This window comes from Melanotaenia boesemani, chromosome 24, assembly GCF_017639745.1.
Source record: "Melanotaenia boesemani isolate fMelBoe1 chromosome 24, fMelBoe1.pri, whole genome shotgun sequence".
Classification (NCBI taxonomy): domain Eukaryota; kingdom Metazoa; phylum Chordata; class Actinopteri; order Atheriniformes; family Melanotaeniidae; genus Melanotaenia; species Melanotaenia boesemani.
The window spans coordinates 12,981,738-13,001,857 of record NC_055705.1 but is presented as its reverse complement, the minus strand read 5'-3'; the positions used below and the strand labels follow the sequence as shown (position 1 = coordinate 13,001,857).

The following is a 20,120-nucleotide window of genomic DNA, read 5'->3' as shown; positions in this document are numbered from 1 at the left end:
TAATCTGAGATAGCAGCTGGAAAGTTTCAGCTCATTCTTATGGGTAGAAAGCTCAATCTGGTGAGATGGAGACAGATGAGATGGATGGAGATTTAGGTGTAGACTTGACATTTATGACTCCAAGATACATAATCGCCTGTGTTTTCTTGACAGTGTGATTTTGATTGTTGTCTTGTTGAAATGTGATGGGCTAAAAAAAGTTTTAATTCTGGATTGCATTGTATTTTATTTCCTTTTCTTTAAAAAAAAATCCTTTTCCACCAGTTTCCCAGCCAGACTGATTGTAGGGAGAATATGTACACCTCCATTACCATGTCTGACAGTTTGGATGGTATTATTTTTAATTAATGAGGCTCTGTGCCTGGTTTTGGGGATTGTGGTTAAATATTTACTCTTAGTATTATCAGATCAGAGTTTTGTTTTCTTCTTGTGGTCATTCTGATGCCTTTTGACAAAGTTCCACTGGTTAGATATTGAATATCAAAAATATATTCTGTATGTCTGGCACGGTCTGGTACGTCTGTTAAGACATTAAAACGTGTTTTAGAAACCTATTAAATATGAAGAAACTTTAAGTGGTAAAACTTTTGGTGTGCATCACTAATACAGGCTCTTTTCTTGGCTATTTTAAAACTTTAAGTACATGAATGTAATGCATCTTTATTTAAGCACAAAGGTTAAACATCTGCCCAGTTTTTACACAGCTGCGACATTGCACTGTTCCATAAATGAATAAATAAAAACAGCAGGGCCTGCTGTCTACACAAACAAAGGATGAAAAGTTTTCTTGATTTGAAGCCCGGTTGACTAACAGTTTGCTTGCAAAATGTCGTGGCCTTTCTCAATCCTGCTTTTCAAACTGAAACCCAATCTCTGGACAAAGAGCAGTGCTGTGCTTTTGAATCCTGAAGCAGTCATCACACCTAACAGCTGCAGGGATGACTGCATGGATGGGAATGTCACAGCACCCGTAAATGGCATCGGTATTGTGGTGCGAGTCCTCCAAATGACTGATGTGAATTTAACAAACTGTTTACAGACAGACATAAAATAGATTAAATATTGTTTCTCCTCTTTAGTTATCTGCTTCATAAAACTCTAGTGAAAATCTAAGTTTTAGATGTTATTCCAACTACAATAAGTAAACATATTACAAAGGGATCATAGTTATGCGACCTACACTGAAGGTCAAATATGTATGCTGACAGCTTGCAGTGTGTATCAGTGGCTTCGGCTGTCTGAAATACTCTTGAAGCGATAACTTAAAGAGCTATTGTCTGAGAATGCAAGCAATAAGTGTTAACACTGGATTCAGAGACGACTGTTAGCTTCCTAAGCACCTACTTGTGCGTAAAAGACAAAGATTTAAGGGTGACTTGCTCTTTAATGTTAAGATTTTACATCTCATATGATAAAGCTTTTTTGGGGCAAATTCTGGAGAGCAGGTTGATTTTGGTTTTATGGTTTCTACACATTTGGTGAAAAAACAAATCACTATGCACATCTGGTCATCTAAAGATTAAAGCAACACCATGGATGCTTCTCACTGGGGCACTCCCGAACGAAGGCTACCTTGGCATCCTTCTTGCATCCTCAGTCTGATGTTGACTTATCCTGTTTTGTTATGTCCTTTCTTCTTTTTCTTTTCTTTGCAACCTCTGATAAAGTTCTCCTGCGTTTTCTTTGATGAATTAGCGATGGTGTATATTCAAAATGGCCGGTGTGTTGATATCCAGTTGCTGGCGTGTGACACAGTGCCGTAAACCAAAATGCAGCTTTTAAGTGATACTCAGGGATAAAAAAAAAAAAAAAAAATTGTGAATCTGAGTTTTTGCTGAATCGGGTGATTTGGGATGCTGTAGAGCAACAACGGTTCCAAGAACATACGTAATTAAAGTCACTGTGCCAACAAAATGAGTCAGAAACACAGAGTTTTAAGGTTGGAAAGTTAAGTAGTGTTGCTTTAAGTTTACTTGCACTGTGTACAACAAAATCATTCTCTCAAGTAACAAAAACTGCTCATAGCAGTCTATTATCATCCATGTGGTAATAAATGTTTCGCTTTTTTTCTTAATTAAGAACTTTAGAAACTTGTCAGCTACTTGCCCAATGCTATCAGTAAAGCTAAATTAAAGGAGGTGATTTAAAGTTTTCATCCAACGCATGAAAAATGTTTCGCAAATGCTAAATGCTTTTGACTCCCTGTCACAGATTAAATTAAGGCCAATTTTTATTGTTGTATTCAAATTGGAAAAGCATTTTCCTTACAAATGTGGCTCCATTAAAAAAACGAAATAAACTAACTTTTCAACACAAACAATGTATTTTCAAGAAGCATTATTACAACCAAGAAATAATCAACCAATCTTCTCATTTTATTTGGGGAAAGAATTGTTAAAAGGGAACATCTGAGAGGATTAAATGTAATAATATGCAGTGTGCTTTTGAACCAAACAGTGTTTGTAATGTCTGAAAAGTTGATATAGATAATTATTGACTTGATCACTGCTCAATATAAATCATGTGCTAATACTGACGTGAGACAAATTTGACCCTATTTATGGGTCAATGTGATTCATGACACACGGAACTCCGACAGGAGGGGTGTCCTTTCTCTTCTGAGGATCTGTTGAGCCGAGTGAGCCAATGCAGACCTCAGCCTCGCCTCTATCTTTAGTGGGCCAGAGTCTATGAATGGAGAGCCTAACTTTATCTGGCCCAGCGTCATCGAAGCTGCCGGTATTTTTAGTGGGTGGCTTGAAGTGGCAGCAGCTGCGAAAGCATTTAGTGCCCCCTCTCCACCCATCTTCCATTCCTATCCTCTCTCTCTCACTCTTTAGCTACTGGACAATGACAGAATCGAAGCTGATGCAAACATGGCCCAGTCCACGGAAAAGCTGCTGTAATTTTCCTTTATGCCACCTGAAACCTAACACCAGAGGGGACTTAAGCAAAAAGTGACAATGGAAGGTCTAATTTTTCTTGTTGTTCAATGAGGAAAAGTACTGAGCAGGAACAAAAAAAAACACAAATCAAGAAGAAGAACAAACACAGAAGAGTTTCACAGTTTTACGACTGCAGCAGATCGTCATTTTTATGTGTCAACGATTAGCTGAAGGTGGGGCCTTATGTCATCTGAATGAACTTAACGCGAGCATCACATTTTACCCAAACGCTTTAGGAGAGCAAGTCTTAAAGAGAGTGGTAAGTTTCTCCGTTAAAACAGACATCAAATGGTTCATGTTGTAGCTAAACTTTGAAGTTGCTGATAAAATGAAAACAATGCCACAATTCTGAGGCAAATAGAAAACTTCCACAGCTAAGTTACAACTGATTTAAATGAACCATAGATGCGGGAATTTATGTGCCAGTTTTATCCTAGTTAATGTGTGCAGATGTGTTTCTGTTCAGTTTGAGTATGCTGTGTGACACATGCTCAGTAGCGTCTTGCTTTGGAAATACTACTTTATAAATACACTCTTCAATGAGTTACAGCACCAGCTGTGAGACAAGCAAGAGTGTTGTACGTTGAAACCAACTCTACTAAACCACTAAACATTATGCAAACACTACTGAATATGCTCATCTCTGTTGAGCTTTGGCAGTTGCACGGAGCTTGCAATGAAGACGTTCAATATCAAAATCTTCATTCAGCTTTGAAGTATTTTACTCTGAATGCTGATTATTATATCAACTTTAACTATCTGGATATTCAACCATAAGTTAAAAGAAACGTTAGTACTTTCCTGGAAATAGTTATTGTTAGGATTGCCTAAATTGGGTCTAAGTACTGTGGTCTGGGCAAGTTCTGAGAGTTCAAGTTGACTGATTCTTACACTTTCTTTAACTTACAGCTCAAAACCTAACTTGGTCCAACACTGAACCAAAGGAAACTTCTTCACTAAAAACTAGACAAAAAGTAACATTATCATGGATATTTTTGGTGGTGCTCCTCGTGTTTTGGGCTATCCACGCCCTGTAGTGGCGCAGCGTGGAACAGATGCAACCCTAAGGTGCCAAATTGATGGAGATCCTCGTCCAGATGTCATCTGGGAACGTAAAAATATCCAAATTGTGTCTGAAGGACGATACAAGCTCTCAGAGGAGGGAAAGGTGTATTTGCTAACCATTACTGGAGTGAGCCCACAAGATGCTGGTCAGTACATCTGCAAGGCTAGAAATAGCATTGGTGAAACCTATGCAGCAGCCTCACTCAAAGTGGAAGGAGAGGTGCAGGGACAGGATGGGGAGCTGGTGCAGCTGGGGGTTGATGGTGTAAAGGAATCAAAAGAAAATGAAGAATTTGGAGGCCACTTAAATGGCTACAATACAGTGCAAAATGGTGCAGGAGGCCAAGAAATTAATGGAGGGTGCAAGTGGAACAATGGGATAAGTGAAAAACTGGAAGAGGTTGATTTAACATCCAGCGACAAACCTCGATTCCTCATCAAGCCCTTGTCGCTGCGTGTGGATCGTGGAGAGGATGCCGCCTTCTCCTGCAAAATATGGGGCACGCCTTTGCCCGAGGTGACTTGGGAAAAAGATGGTAAAAAGCTGAATGACATCTTTGAGAGTTCACACGTCAGTGTGAGCAATCAAGAAGGGGGTTGGTTCCAGCTCAAGATCTACAGGACACGCATGCCAGATAAAGGCGTTTATACCTGCAAGGCTGTGAATTGCCATGGTGACGCATTGGCTGGAGCTGTCCTTCTTGTTGAGCCCATACCAGAGCGGGAGGATAGTAAAAAGTCCTTAAGTGGTCACACTAACAGCCAGTGGTCACCAAAACACAGAAGCGGGAGGCACAGTTTGTCGAAACTGGTGGAAGAACCACATGTCAACGCATCCAAAGCCAAAAAGTTTGCCGTTACAGAGGGGAAGCATGCCAAATTCCGCTGCTTTGTAACCGGAAAGCCGAAACCTGAGATCATCTGGAAAAAAGACGGGGCTCCCCTAGAGGCCGGCAGACGTCACCTGATATTTGAAGACAGGGAGGGTTACTACACATTGAAGGTTCTGTACTGTAAAGTCCAGGATACGGGGCTGTATGTGTGTGCTGCATCAAATGCTCTTGGAAACACACTTAGTGCTGTTCACCTGTCTGTGAAAGGTAAGCCATCGTACCCCGTTTTTATGAAAACTGCTCAACGCTGAAAGCTTCAAAACTGTAATTACCTGTGATATCCATTTTAAATGCAAACTTCTTTAAATGAATAACAATGAAAATAGTTTAACTTTAGTTAATCTGTCTTTCAGGGACAAAGACAAGGGTTGACAAAAGTATTCACCCCAGTTGGCATTTATCCTATTTTATGCGTTTTACACTTCACCAATTTACATTATTTTGTCATAGACAAACCAAAAAAAAAAAAAACTAATAAACAAACAAACAAAAAAAACTATTTAAATTACAAGTTGCTATTAAAAAAACAAGGGAAAAATGCCATGGGGGTAAGCTTAGATTTAACATGGATTTTAGATAATTAAGATGTGTTTTAATATTTAAATTCAGTAATTCAGTGTTTTTTAAACATGCAGAAGACAACTGTGCTTCACATTAAGTTATCAGAATCTAAAATGAACAGATATGATTGTAGATACTGATCTTAAGAGTTTACAAAGTGTACAAAACTTGTCCTGAACACAGAATTCCTCTTCTGTGCATACAAATGACAGCCTCGGAGCAAGCAAAAATATAATATAGTGCCTAAACCAATTTAATTAGTAATAATGAGCAAACACTTAAAAAGTAATCAATAAAATATTATTTTCCCCATTCATTGTAAAAATTAGGGGAATTGTCGCAATCACATTTTTAAATCTTTCGTGTTTATGGCAGAATAATGTATATTAGTACAGTGCTGCATATTATACACATTTGGTGCTGATAAACCAAAACAGGTAGTAATTTCACTAAATACAAAATATTTATCTACAAAAAGGATATTTTTTCTTTGGCCTAATAGTTCAGTGTAATTATTTCAGTGCTGTTAAAAATATGCATAACATCCCAGATGTCCCCAACATCCCTCATGGCCAGATAAATGTCAGTGATGCATATTCCCAAAAGCATTATTAAAGCATTAGATCATGTGCTGCACTTGGTGCAGGCTAAATGGCCTGAGTGCATAGTTGAAATGCACAGCATCACCTTTTAAAGTGGTTAATTATTTTGTCCTAATCCTTTCATAATGATCAGATAACTCTCAGGGTCAAATAGCTTTTCATATGTGCAGCTCTGCATCTGCCAGCTGCCTTTATCATATGCCTCCATTTTGTCTTAGGGTCAACATGCCAGTTCCCAATATGTGGATAATATCAAGTAGCATTACAATTAGACATGGAGTGATGAGAAAAGTAAATCAAATAAAATTCAGAGTGTGTGCTGAAATTAAAATCATTGCTCAACATTTTTAGAAGCAGCTCAAATCTAAAGCTTGTCCACTTTTAAATTTGAAAGTGCAAAATTAAATCAAAACCTACTTTTTGATCAGGCCCAGCTGTGCGGTTCAGGCGGCCATTAAAAGACTTGGAGGTGAAAGAGAGGGATGTGGCTGTGCTAGAGTGTGAGGTACCAGATGAGACGATCCCAGCTGCCTGGTACCTTGAGGACCAGAGGCTGATGCCCAGCAGTAAATATGGCATGGAGCAGAAAGGAACCAAACGAAGGCTCACTATCCATGATGTGGGAACAGATGACGATGGAGTCTACTTGTGTGAGATGCCTGATGGAGCGAAGAGCATTGCAGAGCTATCAGTTAAAGGTAAGTTGTATCAGACATTAGTAGTAACCTTTTTATTATAAGTCTTAGCTGCTACATTTTTAACCTTAATATCAAGGTTTTAATTAGCACCAATCCTAAATCACCTCCATTTCCACCAGTACTTGTCTTTAAGTGCTCAAAAAATACTAAAGTAGCTTCTGAGTAAAATGCTATGAAATATGCTTACACAAATGCAAAGAAAATATTTTTTACAGGTATTATTGTACGCAAACTTCCTCGGAAGCTGGAGGTCCTGGAAGGCGAAAATGCAGCATTCTGCGTTGAGGTGGAGAGCGACGATATGGAGGTCCATTGGTTCAAAGATGGTTTGAAGCTACACGAGACACACCAAACAATCCTCAAGTCATTTGGCAAGACTCACATTTTAGTCTTCGTCAATGTGGAATATCACGACTCAGGGGTTGTGACATTTGTCGCAGGAAGATCCAAGACTTCATCCCGGCTTAAAGTCAAAGGTACTTATAAGAACACAGATCACTCAGCCTTGATCTATAGCTCTGTATGCATGTGCATTTAATTCATATATGGATAGTTAGCATTGAAAAAAGCAGTCACTCTTCCAGCTCTATGCATAGCCCCTTCATTAAAAATGTGTGTTTTTTAATTAATGATGATTGGAGGAGGGCTTGATTAACCTTTAACAGAGGTGTAAATTATGATTAACACACTTTCCAAGCCAGATATTTGCAAGCATAAGCATATTAGAGCTCAAAGGGCTTAAGACAGCCATGTTGAGCAAAATCCTCAGTTGTGACATGACACATAACAAAAGCACCACCCTTGATGCTCATAATACTGACATCTGAGTTAATCTGTTTTTATTAGCACATATTTTATTTTTTAGTGGCTAAGAAAAGTAGTGCCAATGTGGATGTTCTGATTGTATGTGCATATGTAGCTGCATTTGCAGAGCAGCCAACAGGCATCCCTCTTTTTGAAAAGCCTCCCATCACACAGTACTTCCTAATACCTGGAAACATATCTAAATAATTTTTCAATCCACAGATTAAAGCATATGCTCAATTAAATCTTCTTACTACACAAATAAAAACACATTTTTTTACATTTAAAGGCTAAATAATTAGGATTTTTTTCTGTAAAAATAATTTAAAATGTTCTCATCTGTTGCAAGGGACAAAAGGAAGCTACCCTATAAACAATCTGTCTCTCTACATTAACAACGTTTTTCTCAGGTTTTTCTCCTTCAAAGTAAGAGTCATGTGATGGAATAACTTGCGCTGTGTAGCTCTTTCCTACTTCCTGGTTCCTTAACCAATCATATGAGACTCCCCACGGTTATGTTTACACTCTATTTTATGCTAACGTAAATTAGCGGGTGAAATTAGCACTAACATAGCAACTTACTGTGTAAGAATCATCTTCGCTTGTCATTGTGATGTTTGCTGGCGCTATGTTCTTCATCCTCCATAGACTGTATATAAAAGAGCCGTCCTCTCACAAACCGGCAACCTGCGCAAAACTCTCTGGGGGTGGAGGGAGGAAGAACGCTCTCCCTGTTTTTCTCTTTCGACTGCAGTTCTGATTTGAAACACTAGGTGTCAATGCTACTTATTTAGCCTTTAAATATGAGGCAGACTTTCACCATTTCTCCACCCCCATACTCAGTTTCCTCTCTTTTTTAAAGCCACCAGACACAGTCCCCCTATCTGTCCTGCGGGAGTCAAAATGGATGTCGATAGACCCAACAGTGCTCTCCTCACCTGGGTGCCTGCCCCCAACAGCCAGACCTCAACACGCTCTATCTTTGTGCTGGAAAGGCAAGAAGTGGGTTCTCAGGAGTGGCAGAAGTGTTTCACTTCAGAGACCGCTACATCGGCTGAGGTCACTGGTGACAGCGTGCCATGTGAAGGCGACTATCGCTTCCGTGTCTGTTGCATGAATAAGTACGGACGAAGTGGCCATGTGGAGTTTCCCAAAGTTGTCCATCTCAGTGAGTAACGCATCATTAGGTAGAAATACACACACATATTTGTTTTCTTTATATGGGCAGAAACAGGGATTTTGATTTCCTTTTGTTCCTTACTCTCACTTCTCTATATTAAATAGTACCAGGCCCCCAGATTCACAGCCACCTCAAAGGCTGTGAGGTGATGGAAGGAGACGATGCTCAATTCTCCATTGAACTGTCTGCTCCAATGGTTGGAACCTGGTTTCTGAATAGCACACAACTTCAGCATGGTGCACGATATTCAATTAAACAAACGCAAACAAGGCACTCACTGGTGATCAGAGAAACTCAAACAGCCGAGGATGCGGCAGAGATCACGTTCATAGCCAATGGAGTCCGAGATTCAGCAGTGCTGAAGGTTAAACGTATGTGTAAAACTCTGTTTCTCTTATATTCAGTATTCATTGCATTGGAGATAATTGACAATTTCACAATTTTGCAGCTGCTGTGGTGAAATTCAACCCTCTGTCAGAGTTAGACAGCAATAAGAGAGTGGACATGGGTGATGCCATTGTGCTGTACTGTGAGGTCTCCCACCCCTTCGCTAAAGTATCCTGGTTTAAAGATGGTGAGCAACTCCAGGCAACAGATGGCCTCAACATCCAGTCAGATGGGAATATGAGGAGGATTGTGATCCAATCTGCTGAGGCGTCTCACTCGGGGATTTATACATGTGAAACTGCAGGAGATGCCATCAAATTTAATGTGAACGTTGCAGGTACCAAATTTTCGTAAAGCTTCAGGATACATCTAAAAACTCCCTCCATGCTTATTTCATGAAACATTTAGTATTACTTTTAGTAAGCTGACTAACACTTCTTAACCTTTATGTTACAGTTCTCACAACAAATCTTTTAATCATTAGGATTCAGATGCCCGCATCTATTGTTTGACTTAAACAGATTTGTTAGACAGATATCAGTAAGTTTAAGTAAAAATTAGGATACATAGTGCCCGAGTTCATACACATCAAATTAAAAACAGTTAACTGCAGCCATATATGGTTTTATGATTTATCAAATCCTAGCGAGAATGCTTAAAATTTTATAGAGGAAACCTTATACAGTACCTTGTCTTCCTGTAAGGGATAACAATCATGTTCCTTCTGATTTTTAGGTCCTCCCATTGAGTTCACTCCAGTCTCAGAGGATGAGCTCCATAAGAGCAGCATGGAGCTGGACCCTGTGGTGCTGCTCTGCCATGTTTCCCAAGATGATGCAGAAGTTGTGTGGTAAAACAAAGAAAAGTGACACTTATGTATATATATATATATATATATATATATATATATATATATATATATATATATATATATATGTGGGGGGAGGGAACCTTGAGGGTGGTGGCCTTTCTGTGTGGAGTTTGCATGTTCTCCCCGTGTATTGGTGGGTTCTCTCCGTGTACTCCGGCTTCCTCCCACCATCCAAAGACATGCATGTTAGGCTAATTGATGACTCTAAATTCTACATAGGAGTGAGTGTGTGTGAAAATGGTTGTTCGTCCCCTATGTGTTGGCCCTGCGATGGACTGGTGACCTGTCCAGGGTGTACCCTGCCTCTCACCTGTTAATGCTGGGATAGGCTCCAGCTTACCCGCGACCCTTAATGGACTAAGTGGTTCATATATATAGATCTATCTATCTATCTATCTAGATAGATAGATAGATAGATAGATAGATAGATAGATAGATAGATAGATAGATAATTCCCAAATGTTGCTTCTACAGGGTGTATCATGGATTAAAGTATACTTGGAAAAATACCTTCAAAACTTTTTCATAAGGTGCAAAGAAATGGTGGCAGACTAAGTGTTAACACGATTATGTGGAGGAAATTTATATACATTTGTTTAGAAAGAAAATTCTCTTGGTGCTTGATCCAAGATCCAAGTTTGATTGAAATGTCCATTTTCAACACAATCTATTATTAGAAATGTATCTGTATTGTTTTATTTAAAATCCTTCATTTTACAGTTGTCTGGATCTAATTTATGACTCAGGTATAAGGACGACTGTGAGATCCAACCAAGTGACAACATCACACTGCAGGCAGAGGGAACCATGCGGAGGCTAATCATCCGCTCTGCTGAAACCTCAGATGCTGGAAGCTACACTTGCCAGGCAGGAAACAACAGCATGACGTTCACTGTCAATGTCAGAGGTGTGTTGACCTCTCTGAAACCTGCTGGTCAAAGTAGTGTTCAAAGACACAGATTTCAAACAAAACCAAGAGCAGAACATCTTTTATTTATTCATGAAAATTAAAAAAATTACATAACCAGATTTATCCATACGTGTCTTCCTTGCAACTCTAAATCAAGAACCTCCAGCGATGATTGTGGAACCAGCGGATGATGTTGTGATGGAGAGCTACATTTCAGAGGAAATCCGCCTGCAGTGCGAGCTATCGCGTTCCAGTGGGAAGGTGCGGTGGTTCAAAGATGGCCAGGAGGTGCAGGAAAGTGACAACATTCATATGATATCAGAGGGTCCTTACAGGAGGCTGACCATCCTCTGTGGCTCAAGAGAGGATACTGGAGAATATGTCTGTGAAACAGATGGAGACTCTGTCTTTTTCCAGCTTACTGTTACAGGTAAAACTTCAGACTACACCAATATAAGAGTATAGAAAGTACACTATGACTAATTTAAATGTATTTCTTCTGTAAAAGATCCACCAGTAAGAATCATTTGTCCCAGTGAGTCAGAGGTGGAACTGACCCACTTGACCTCAGAGAGGCTTGAACTCAGCTGTGAGATCTCCAAAGCAGATGCTCCAGTTCAGTGGTACAAAGACAGTTTAGAGGTAGAGGAGAGCCCTAACTTAATCCTGGAGGCAGATGGAGCCCAACGCCGGCTGATTATACCTTTAACTACTGCGGATGACACTGGGGAGTATGTATGTGACACTGAAGATGACTCTGTGGCCTTCATGGTGACTATTACAGGTAAACAGGAAGACATTTAGCCAATCTGTTCTATACCAATGCAGTGTTTATTTTTCATTTTTAAAGGTTTTTTTTTGGCTTTTTTTTTTGGCTTCATTTAGAGCCACCAGTGACACTTACTCGCCCTAAATCCACACCTGACAGACTGGAGAGTTTTGCTGGCAAACCAATCATTCTGGAGATAGAGGTGTCACGCCCAACAGCAGAAGTCAAGTGGTGGTTAAATGACAGAGAAGTGCTGCCAACTAGCAATGTCACTATCACAGAAGATGGCCTCATTCGTCGACTGACTATCCACTCTCCCACTCCAGAAGATTCTGGGAAATACACATGTGATGCCATTGATGATAAAATAGATTTCCAGGTCAAAGTTTCAGGTAAGACGCAAAGTCCTTGGAGATAGTTTCAGAGCCATATCATAATTTTAAAAAATTAATGTGTAATTCTGCTTCCTCAGAACCACCAGTGAAGATTTTAAGAAAGTCAGAGATCAACACAGCTCTCAAGTTCCTGGTTTCGGATGACATTGTGCTGGAGTGTGAGCTCTCCAGAGCCAATGCCAAAGTCAAATGGTACAAGGATTGCTGCCGTATTGAGGGTGATGATAGGTTCTGCGAAGAGGAAGAAGGTGCTTTTCGATCACTTGTCATCCTTAATGCGGAACTCAAAGATTCGGGAGAATACTTTCTGGATGTTGGAGACGACAGCATCAGTTTCGAGGTTACAGTAGAAGGTAAAATTAATTTGACTGATTTTAGTGGTCTAAGGAATTTTTTTTTTAAAAGATAAGATTTATATTAATCTTTTTTTTTTCTCTTAGAGCCTCCTGTGAGCATTGTGGGAAACTCATATGACCCTGACTACCAGGAGATGGTGGCAGGTGATGATCTGATCCTAGCCTGTGAGGTTTCCCGCGCCAGTGCCCCTGTCCAGTGGTACTGCAATGACAAGCTGCTTACCAGTGACTCCCGGACTTACATTGAGAGCTATGGCACTCTGAGAAAACTTATTATTTCATGTATACAGCCCTCAGATTCTGGAAAGTATGTGTGTGATGCTGTGGATGACAAGATGATCAGCATTGTCAGAATTCAAGGTAAAAAGAAAAAAAAAATCTCCAGGCAAAGAGAAACATCTAAAAGGTACCTGGCATTTATGTTTCTTGTCTTTATTCCATCAAAGAGCCTCCAGTTACATTTGTGAATAAAGAGGATGACACTGTCGAGATGGGTTACGAAGCAGAGAGTGTGACTTTCACAAGCTATGTGTCCAAGGAAAGTGCTCCGGTGCGCTGGCTTAAAGACTGGACACCACTTGAAGGCGAACGTTTCAAATCTCTTATGGAAGGCCATAAACGTACGCTTACCATTGATCCTTTGAGGCGTTCTGATGCTGGGGAATACACCTGTGATGTCAACACAGATCAGATCCACTTCAGTCTGCTTGTAAAAGGTTAGAGTTTCATTTATACTCAAAAGTATTTCTAAAGAACCTTGGTATGACCTAAAAAAGCAATAAAATCAGCATCTTTTACTCTACAGAAATGAGAATTAAGTTTGTAAGACCACTCAAAGACACTGTGGCCCATGCCGATGGCATGGTGACCTTGCGGTGTGAGGTGTGCAAACCAAAAGCAGATGTCCAGTGGCTGAAGAATGGAGTAGAAGTGGCCCCAAGTAGGAGATTCTCCATTCGAGCAGATGGGGTTGAAAGAAGCTTGACCATCCACCGTTTAACTCGAGAGGATGCAGGGGAATATGCTTGCGAGTCCAGAGATGACCGGACCATTGCAACCCTGAGAGTGGAGTGTAAGTATTCATGGCATCAGACTATCTGTCATTTCTTATGTGAGTTTGCAGCTTAAATAACTGTCCGCTGCCCATTCAGTGCCTCGAGTGGTTGAGTTTCTCACAGAGCTTCACAACACTACTGTGCTAGAGGGAGAAGATGCCACCTTCAAGTGTGTAGTTTCTCCTGATGATGTCCAGTTGATCTGGCTCATGGACAATGAGCCTATTAGCTTGAGTGATCGTTTCCAGGCAACCCAGAATGGACTGTGCCACACCTTAGTAATCAAAAAGTGCCAGATATTGGACTGTTCAAAGATTACAGCAGAAGCTGAGGGAAAGATGAGCAAAGCCAGTCTCAAAGTTCAGGGTAAGACCCTTATCAAGGTAAAAAGAGACCAGACAGTGTTTCGCTACAATTACCAGCAACTCAGTTGTCTTTATTTCTCCCTTTCATCATTATCTTTAGAGGCTCAGGTCATGTTTGCAAAGAAAATGGACGCCGTTATGGCAGAGGAGTTTTGCGACGCCACCATGGAGACAGAGATCAGCCTGGAAACTGGTGAAGTCCAGTGGATGAGGCAAGGGGTGGTCATCCAGTCAGGTCCACGGTATACGCTGGCCCAGAATGGCTGTGTTCGCAGCCTCACCATCCACAACCTGACTCTTTCTGACAGAGGAACATACCGCTGTGAGACTCTTCATGACCGGACACAGGTCAAGCTAAACGTAGAACGTAAGTGGCCTGTGATGAAGCTTGGATGAAATGTTTTGAGTTGCTTTAAAGATTTGGCCAAGTTCTAAAGGAAAACTAACAACCAATACTGAATCCAAATGGATATAAGGAGTTTGTCCAATATACATATTCATACACTGACTACATAATCAATAAAACTTCACAAAATCAAGCCAGGTAAGCAACTTATAATGTAAAAGGCATTTTCCCTAACAATGAAAATGGAACTTATTTGTTTATGGTATTTAGTAATAAGCAGGAAATATTCAGATTCTGGTGTACTGCATTTCTTTGTAAATGGAAAAGTGCATGAATACTGTGGGGAATTTTCTCAGTAAGTCACAGTCCGAAAGATACTAAGAATAGCATGGCTAGACCTATAGTGTGAAAAGGTTTTGAATCACAGCTTTACTGTTATACAATTATGCAATGAATGACTCTGGGACCATGAACTGCTACTCTGTTGTTTTTGTGATCTATATTTGAACCACCTTGTGTTCCCCTTGAAACACAAAGTAGCTTGGTGGTACACTGAAAATGTAAGCTTTGCCTTTATACATTTTTAATACATTTAAACTGCATAAATATAGATTTAGAAAAAGTTGAACACCTGAAACTTGCATGTAAAATGAATCTATCTCTGATACAGCCCGAAAAATCACCATCCGCAAAGGCCTAACTGACCAAGAAACCTTTGAGCGAGAAACTGCCTCCTTTGAGGTGGAGCTCTCGCACACAGATGTGGAAGGCACTTGGCAAAAGGATGGCATCCGGGTGAAGCCAAGCAATCAGTGGCGAGTGAGCGCCAATGGGCGGGTCCATGGCCTCACCCTGTCCAACCTGACTGTTGAGGACACAGGCACCATCATCTTCTCTGCTGAAGGGGTGCGGACCACGGCAAGGCTCACAGTCAAAGGTAAATGTGGTGTTCAAACTAAAGTGTTTTCGATTTTATCCAAAAACTCTGTTTGATTAACCGAATTCTAACCAAGTATTCTTTCTAACACAATACAGTAATGAAGCGCATCAAATTAAACGAATCATTAAAAGAAATTGGGACATACTGAAGAGTGATAGTGTTCTCAGGCAAGCTCATCTGGACTTACCAATGATTAGCTTTAGGAAAGCCCCAGCATTAAATTATAAATAAGTTAAAAGTCACCTCGCCCCCCTACAGCAAAAACCTGATTTTCAGTTATCTCTTTATAGTATAACCGGAATCCCCGAACTGAAGAGCAACAGAGGAAAGATATTCTACACACCCAAGTAGCACTCCATGCTTCCTTTTCGTTTTTGTTTTGGATTTTAGCCATAAAATGCTTTAAAATCATGATGACTTACTGTACTGTAACAAAACAGACATTTTTGAGGACAAAGACACTGGATTGAAAATTAAGTTAAAAAAATGCAAAAACTGATTAAGCTGTTGAATTGTGCAGTTTTTTTGGGTGATTAACTAGACTGAATTGACAGAGACACCGGTGTCCATCCTGAAACCGCTGGCTGACGTCTCTCTGGAGGAAGAACTTCCTGCAACTCTGGAGTGTGAATTCTCTAGACCAAACGTTGAAGTCAGATGGTTTAAGGTAAAACAAACCCTGAAATTCTCTCATTTTTGCTCACTGCTGAATTAAAGAAACATGTTTAATTGCTTTAGAAAAGTAATATAAGAAAAAATATTTCTTTCCTTTATAAATCAGAATGGGACTGAGCTAAAGCCAGGGAAGAACTGTAGGATATATTCCATGGGTCGGAAGCGGTTCTGCCAGATCCTACAATGCACTCTGGCTGACTCTGGCTCCTACATGTGTGACACAGGGGATATCAACACTTCCTGCTCACTGGGAGTTTATGGTAAGTTTGATGATACCCTGCTTATACTTTGCTTCCATCTAGTGGTCAACCATAATCTGTCCACAAATATATTTTAGATTGAAATTCCCCTGGATCTCCTGAACCATCTCTGCTATTGCTATGCTGCTTTTTATCCATCAAAAAAGGTGCATTACAGGCCTATATCAAAACTTCCTTTTGTGTCAACATTTTATTATTGAATAAAATAAAATTTATTATAAAATTATAGAGTAGTTAATCTCCTTTTTATTTCAGAGACAGCAAATTTGAGACTATTTTCAGTCCGGCACCCCACAGAAACTGCATTACTTTAGGTTTCTAGTGACATTATGATGGCAGCAGACTGCCAGATACTCATTTATCCTTTGTTGGATCTCTCAGCAGCATTAATTATAAGATTCTGATTAATATTTTATAAGATGGGGTTGTTCTGGGGTGGTTTTAAATGGGTTTCCTTCATACCACTCAGACCCAAGTTTCAGTCTACATTGACACAGCTTACCTGTGGGGTACCTCAGGTTTCTGCCCAGTGCCTTTTCTTTTAAATATGTTTCCTCTAAAGCAGATATTAGCATGTACAGTGATGTGTCTTACCAATTTTATGATGCTATACTGCTCTTTTAAGCGCACTGAGTTCAACAAAGTATCTTCCTTAACCAACTGCCTCTTTGATATCAAGCAGTGGTTAATTGGGCAACATGAAACCTTAACTGTTGTCCCTGACACTGTCATCCCCCAAATAATCTAGGTGTAATTCTTGACCCAACAATGTCCTTGTAGCATTACTCCATACAAAAACATGTTTCCTTCATCTCCACAACATTTTTAAATTGAAACCTCTTGTGTCCATGGTTGAATTGGAGATGATTATCAATGATTTGCTATCTTTAATAGCATATAGATAAATTTAAAAAGCAGTTAAAGACTTGGCTTTTTAAACAGTCTTTTAGTTAGACATTCAGTTTTATTACTTTTTTTATTCTTTTTATTGTGTTTTTGCTTTTAACTTGTGTTTTATTTTTTTCTGTATTTTATGTAGCTTTAGTTAAATTGTTCTGTAAAAGGTTCTGTAAAGAAATTTTATATTATTATCTTACAGAGCATGAGCTGGAGATAGTAAAGGATCTAGAAGATCTTTACATTCAGGAAGACCAGAATGCTGTGTTCATGTGTGAGGTTTCTCTGGATGATGTGACTGGGGAGTGGTACAAGGATGGCCACAAGATTCGCCCCACCAGCACAACAAAGATGCGAACTGAAGGTCAGAAATGAAAGGAAATGATCGGTGGCAGAGAAAAAAATACTCAAGACAAAACAAACATATAGCAGTTAATGTCTTTCTCAGTCCGGCTATCATTTTTAGCAAAGGGAAGTGAAATCTAAGAAAGGGAGCAAGTGTACAGTGCCATGTTGGTTGGATGAACCAAAGGAAAACAGGCTGCACACAAATGAGATGGGCCAGTTCCTTTAGATGGGCCTTTACAAGTATCTGGGAGTTTAATATAAATTAATACCTACTGTACTTTGAGGAAGAATCTGTGGAAACTTCTGCATTCAGTCATTTAGGTATTTTCCTTTTCCATCTGTGAGAATTAAAATAGATTTTATCATCCAGGGACCAAGCACTTCCTGTTGATGTGTAACATTAAAGCCGAAGATGCAGGAGAAATACGTTTTGTAGCCAGAGATATTGAATCAACAGCCTACCTTGAAGTAGAAGGTGAGTCTAGATTTACATTTACTACACATACATCCACTCTCCCTTTATCAAATCATATCCGCCCTAAATCTAAAAGATTTTTCTCTATTTTCAGAACTTCCAGCTTCCATTGTAAAGCCCTTGCGAGATCGAACAGCCCTGGAGAAACATCGCGTTATTCTTGAATGCACTGTGTCCTCACCTCGCTGCAATGTGACCTGGTACAAAGGCAAGCAGGAGCTGGATTCCTCAGATCGGATGGAGATTGTAGCAGATGGCTGCTCCCACAAACTAATCATCCACCAGGTGGCTGTTGAGGATGAGGGCACCTACTGTGTTGAGGTTGGGGAGCACACATCCAAAGCAAAATTGATGGTTGAAGGTAAGCTGGACAGCATGTATTACAACATGTCAAATGTCTTAATAAGTAAAAGCCCTTCTCTGTTTGCTTATTTCCTGTCATACCATAATTATGCTTCTGCAGCCCAGGCTCTCGTGGTGGTGAGAGATCTAGAAGATGTGGAGGTGACAGAGACAGAGTCTGCTTCTTTCCAGTGTGAGGTATCTGTTGCTATAAACAAGGCTCCAGTTTGGACTTTGAATGGAGTGACCCTTCAGTCAGGTCCTTCTGTTCGCCTGGACAACCACGGGACAGTACACAAGCTGACACTGAAGGACACCAATGTGGATATGAGTGGGACAGTGAAGTTTACCATGGGCAAAGCTAAGAGCAGTGCCACGCTCAAAGTGACTGAAAACTAGAAAGAAAATTAAGTGACTCTATAGGGAGCGGGCTGATTTACTACCCATTTATGCTCCAGTTACGTGTGTAAGTAGGTACATCCATTTCAAACATCACTGGCCTCAAACTTCCATGCATCTTTTACGTTGGTATGGTTGTCAGGCGATACATCCACAAGAGGGTGGAGCAGAGTTTAGAGTTCACTCTGACGTCAGTTTCATACAATAGCGAACATGGTGACAGTGGATGGGATCATAACTCTCAGAAAGAGACATTAAAAGACGCAGCGCAGCAAACGCCAGTGGTCTGTGTGGCCATTGAACGCGTCGCAGCTGCTTCTTCTTCTTTGTTCTTTTCATTGGTCGGATATCAACTATACTGCTCGACATTACCCTCACGGTTTTCTGTGGTACTGCTCTGTTGGGTTACACATACACAAGCTCTCTAAAAATGACCGAATTATGCACAAAAGATGGATAGAAGAGTCTGTATCCGTCTTTAGTGTACACCATAAATGGGCCTTTACTCAGTCTAAAAAAAGAATGGCTTGCATTTCCTTTCACATCATCCATATTTAAGGTTTAAGTGAGCTTAGACAGACTGGACATTTGTGTTAGGCAAGACTTTTTACAGTGTAGATAATATTTACAATTGTCTGATCAATATTTTTTGTTGACTTTACAGAACATTCTTGTATTTTGATGAAAAGCTACCAAAGTTTAGCCGGTTTAAAGACAAGACAAGGTCAAAAATAAATAAATAAACAAAAGAAAATCCATAAATGTTGGTTTTTTCACTTGCACTTATCAAAAGGTAAAAATCCAAGATTAGTCTGATAAACTGTGGTTATTGTGTTATGTGTTAAAATATATCACACTACAAAGTCAGAATGGGCTACTCTTCTCTGTCTCATGGGAACATTTCAAATAATGTTAAGGCATTTTCACTAAAGCTCAGTACAACAGCTGCAGCCCTGATGTAAGACATGTACTTTGACATTTGGGCCATTTTGCTTCCATCGTATATCTTTTATCAGACTAGCAGAGGAAAAAATGGCCACATTACTCAGAAGGTCATTTATGAAAATTCTAAACCCCATATTTAAAAACCTTGGACTCTGATTTGTCTGAATGAAAAGAATATTTTGCATCTAATTTTTTTCAATTTTTAAATACTACTTTTGCTAGTAATCATATATTTAATTGAAACAGGCCTAATTAAAGTTTTAAAAGTGTATAATTGAAAGTAATTACCGTGCTATAATAAATTCAAATTTTCACCCTGCAATGAAGCTTTCTTGTAACTTTGCACGTTTAACATGGGCAAGAATTCGTGCGCATGCGTCGTGGATTAGCATGAATTTCGCTCAGACAGCTAACGGTAGTTGGGAAAACAAGACTCAGACACAAAGAATCAGTATAAAATACTTACCGCTGTCCTGCATGTACAGCTGGAACAGTCAAATCTCACCTAACGATGTAAATAAATATGTATCATCCTTGAAATGATAAGGGCATTTCCCCCAAAATACGACTTTTATTTTAACAAAGATGGCTGCCACCACCTGTATGGTGCCCCCACCTGGCCAAAATTGTGAAAAAC

At 39.8% G+C, this 20,120-nt stretch overlaps 1 protein-coding gene across 1 annotated transcript; it reads left to right on the top strand.

Moving 5' to 3' along the window:
• Positions 1-3,892: 3,892 nt before the first annotated feature.
• Positions 3,893-19,725, top strand: obsl1a (obscurin like cytoskeletal adaptor 1a). The gene is made up of 24 exons (XM_041978329.1): positions 3,893-5,110; positions 6,495-6,764; positions 6,980-7,240; positions 8,431-8,736; positions 8,853-9,119; positions 9,197-9,472; positions 9,871-9,985; positions 10,753-10,913; positions 11,074-11,346; positions 11,425-11,700; positions 11,802-12,077; positions 12,158-12,433; positions 12,521-12,796; positions 12,883-13,152; positions 13,242-13,508; positions 13,588-13,857; positions 13,957-14,223; positions 14,873-15,139; positions 15,697-15,809; positions 15,924-16,077; positions 17,177-17,338; positions 17,693-17,797; positions 17,892-18,158; positions 18,261-19,725. The coding sequence occupies exons 1-24, from the start codon at positions 3,931-3,933 to the stop codon at positions 18,536-18,538; spliced, it is 6,633 nt and encodes a 2,210-aa protein (XP_041834263.1). The 5' UTR covers positions 3,893-3,930; the 3' UTR covers positions 18,539-19,725.
• Positions 19,726-20,120: the final 395 nt, after the last annotated feature.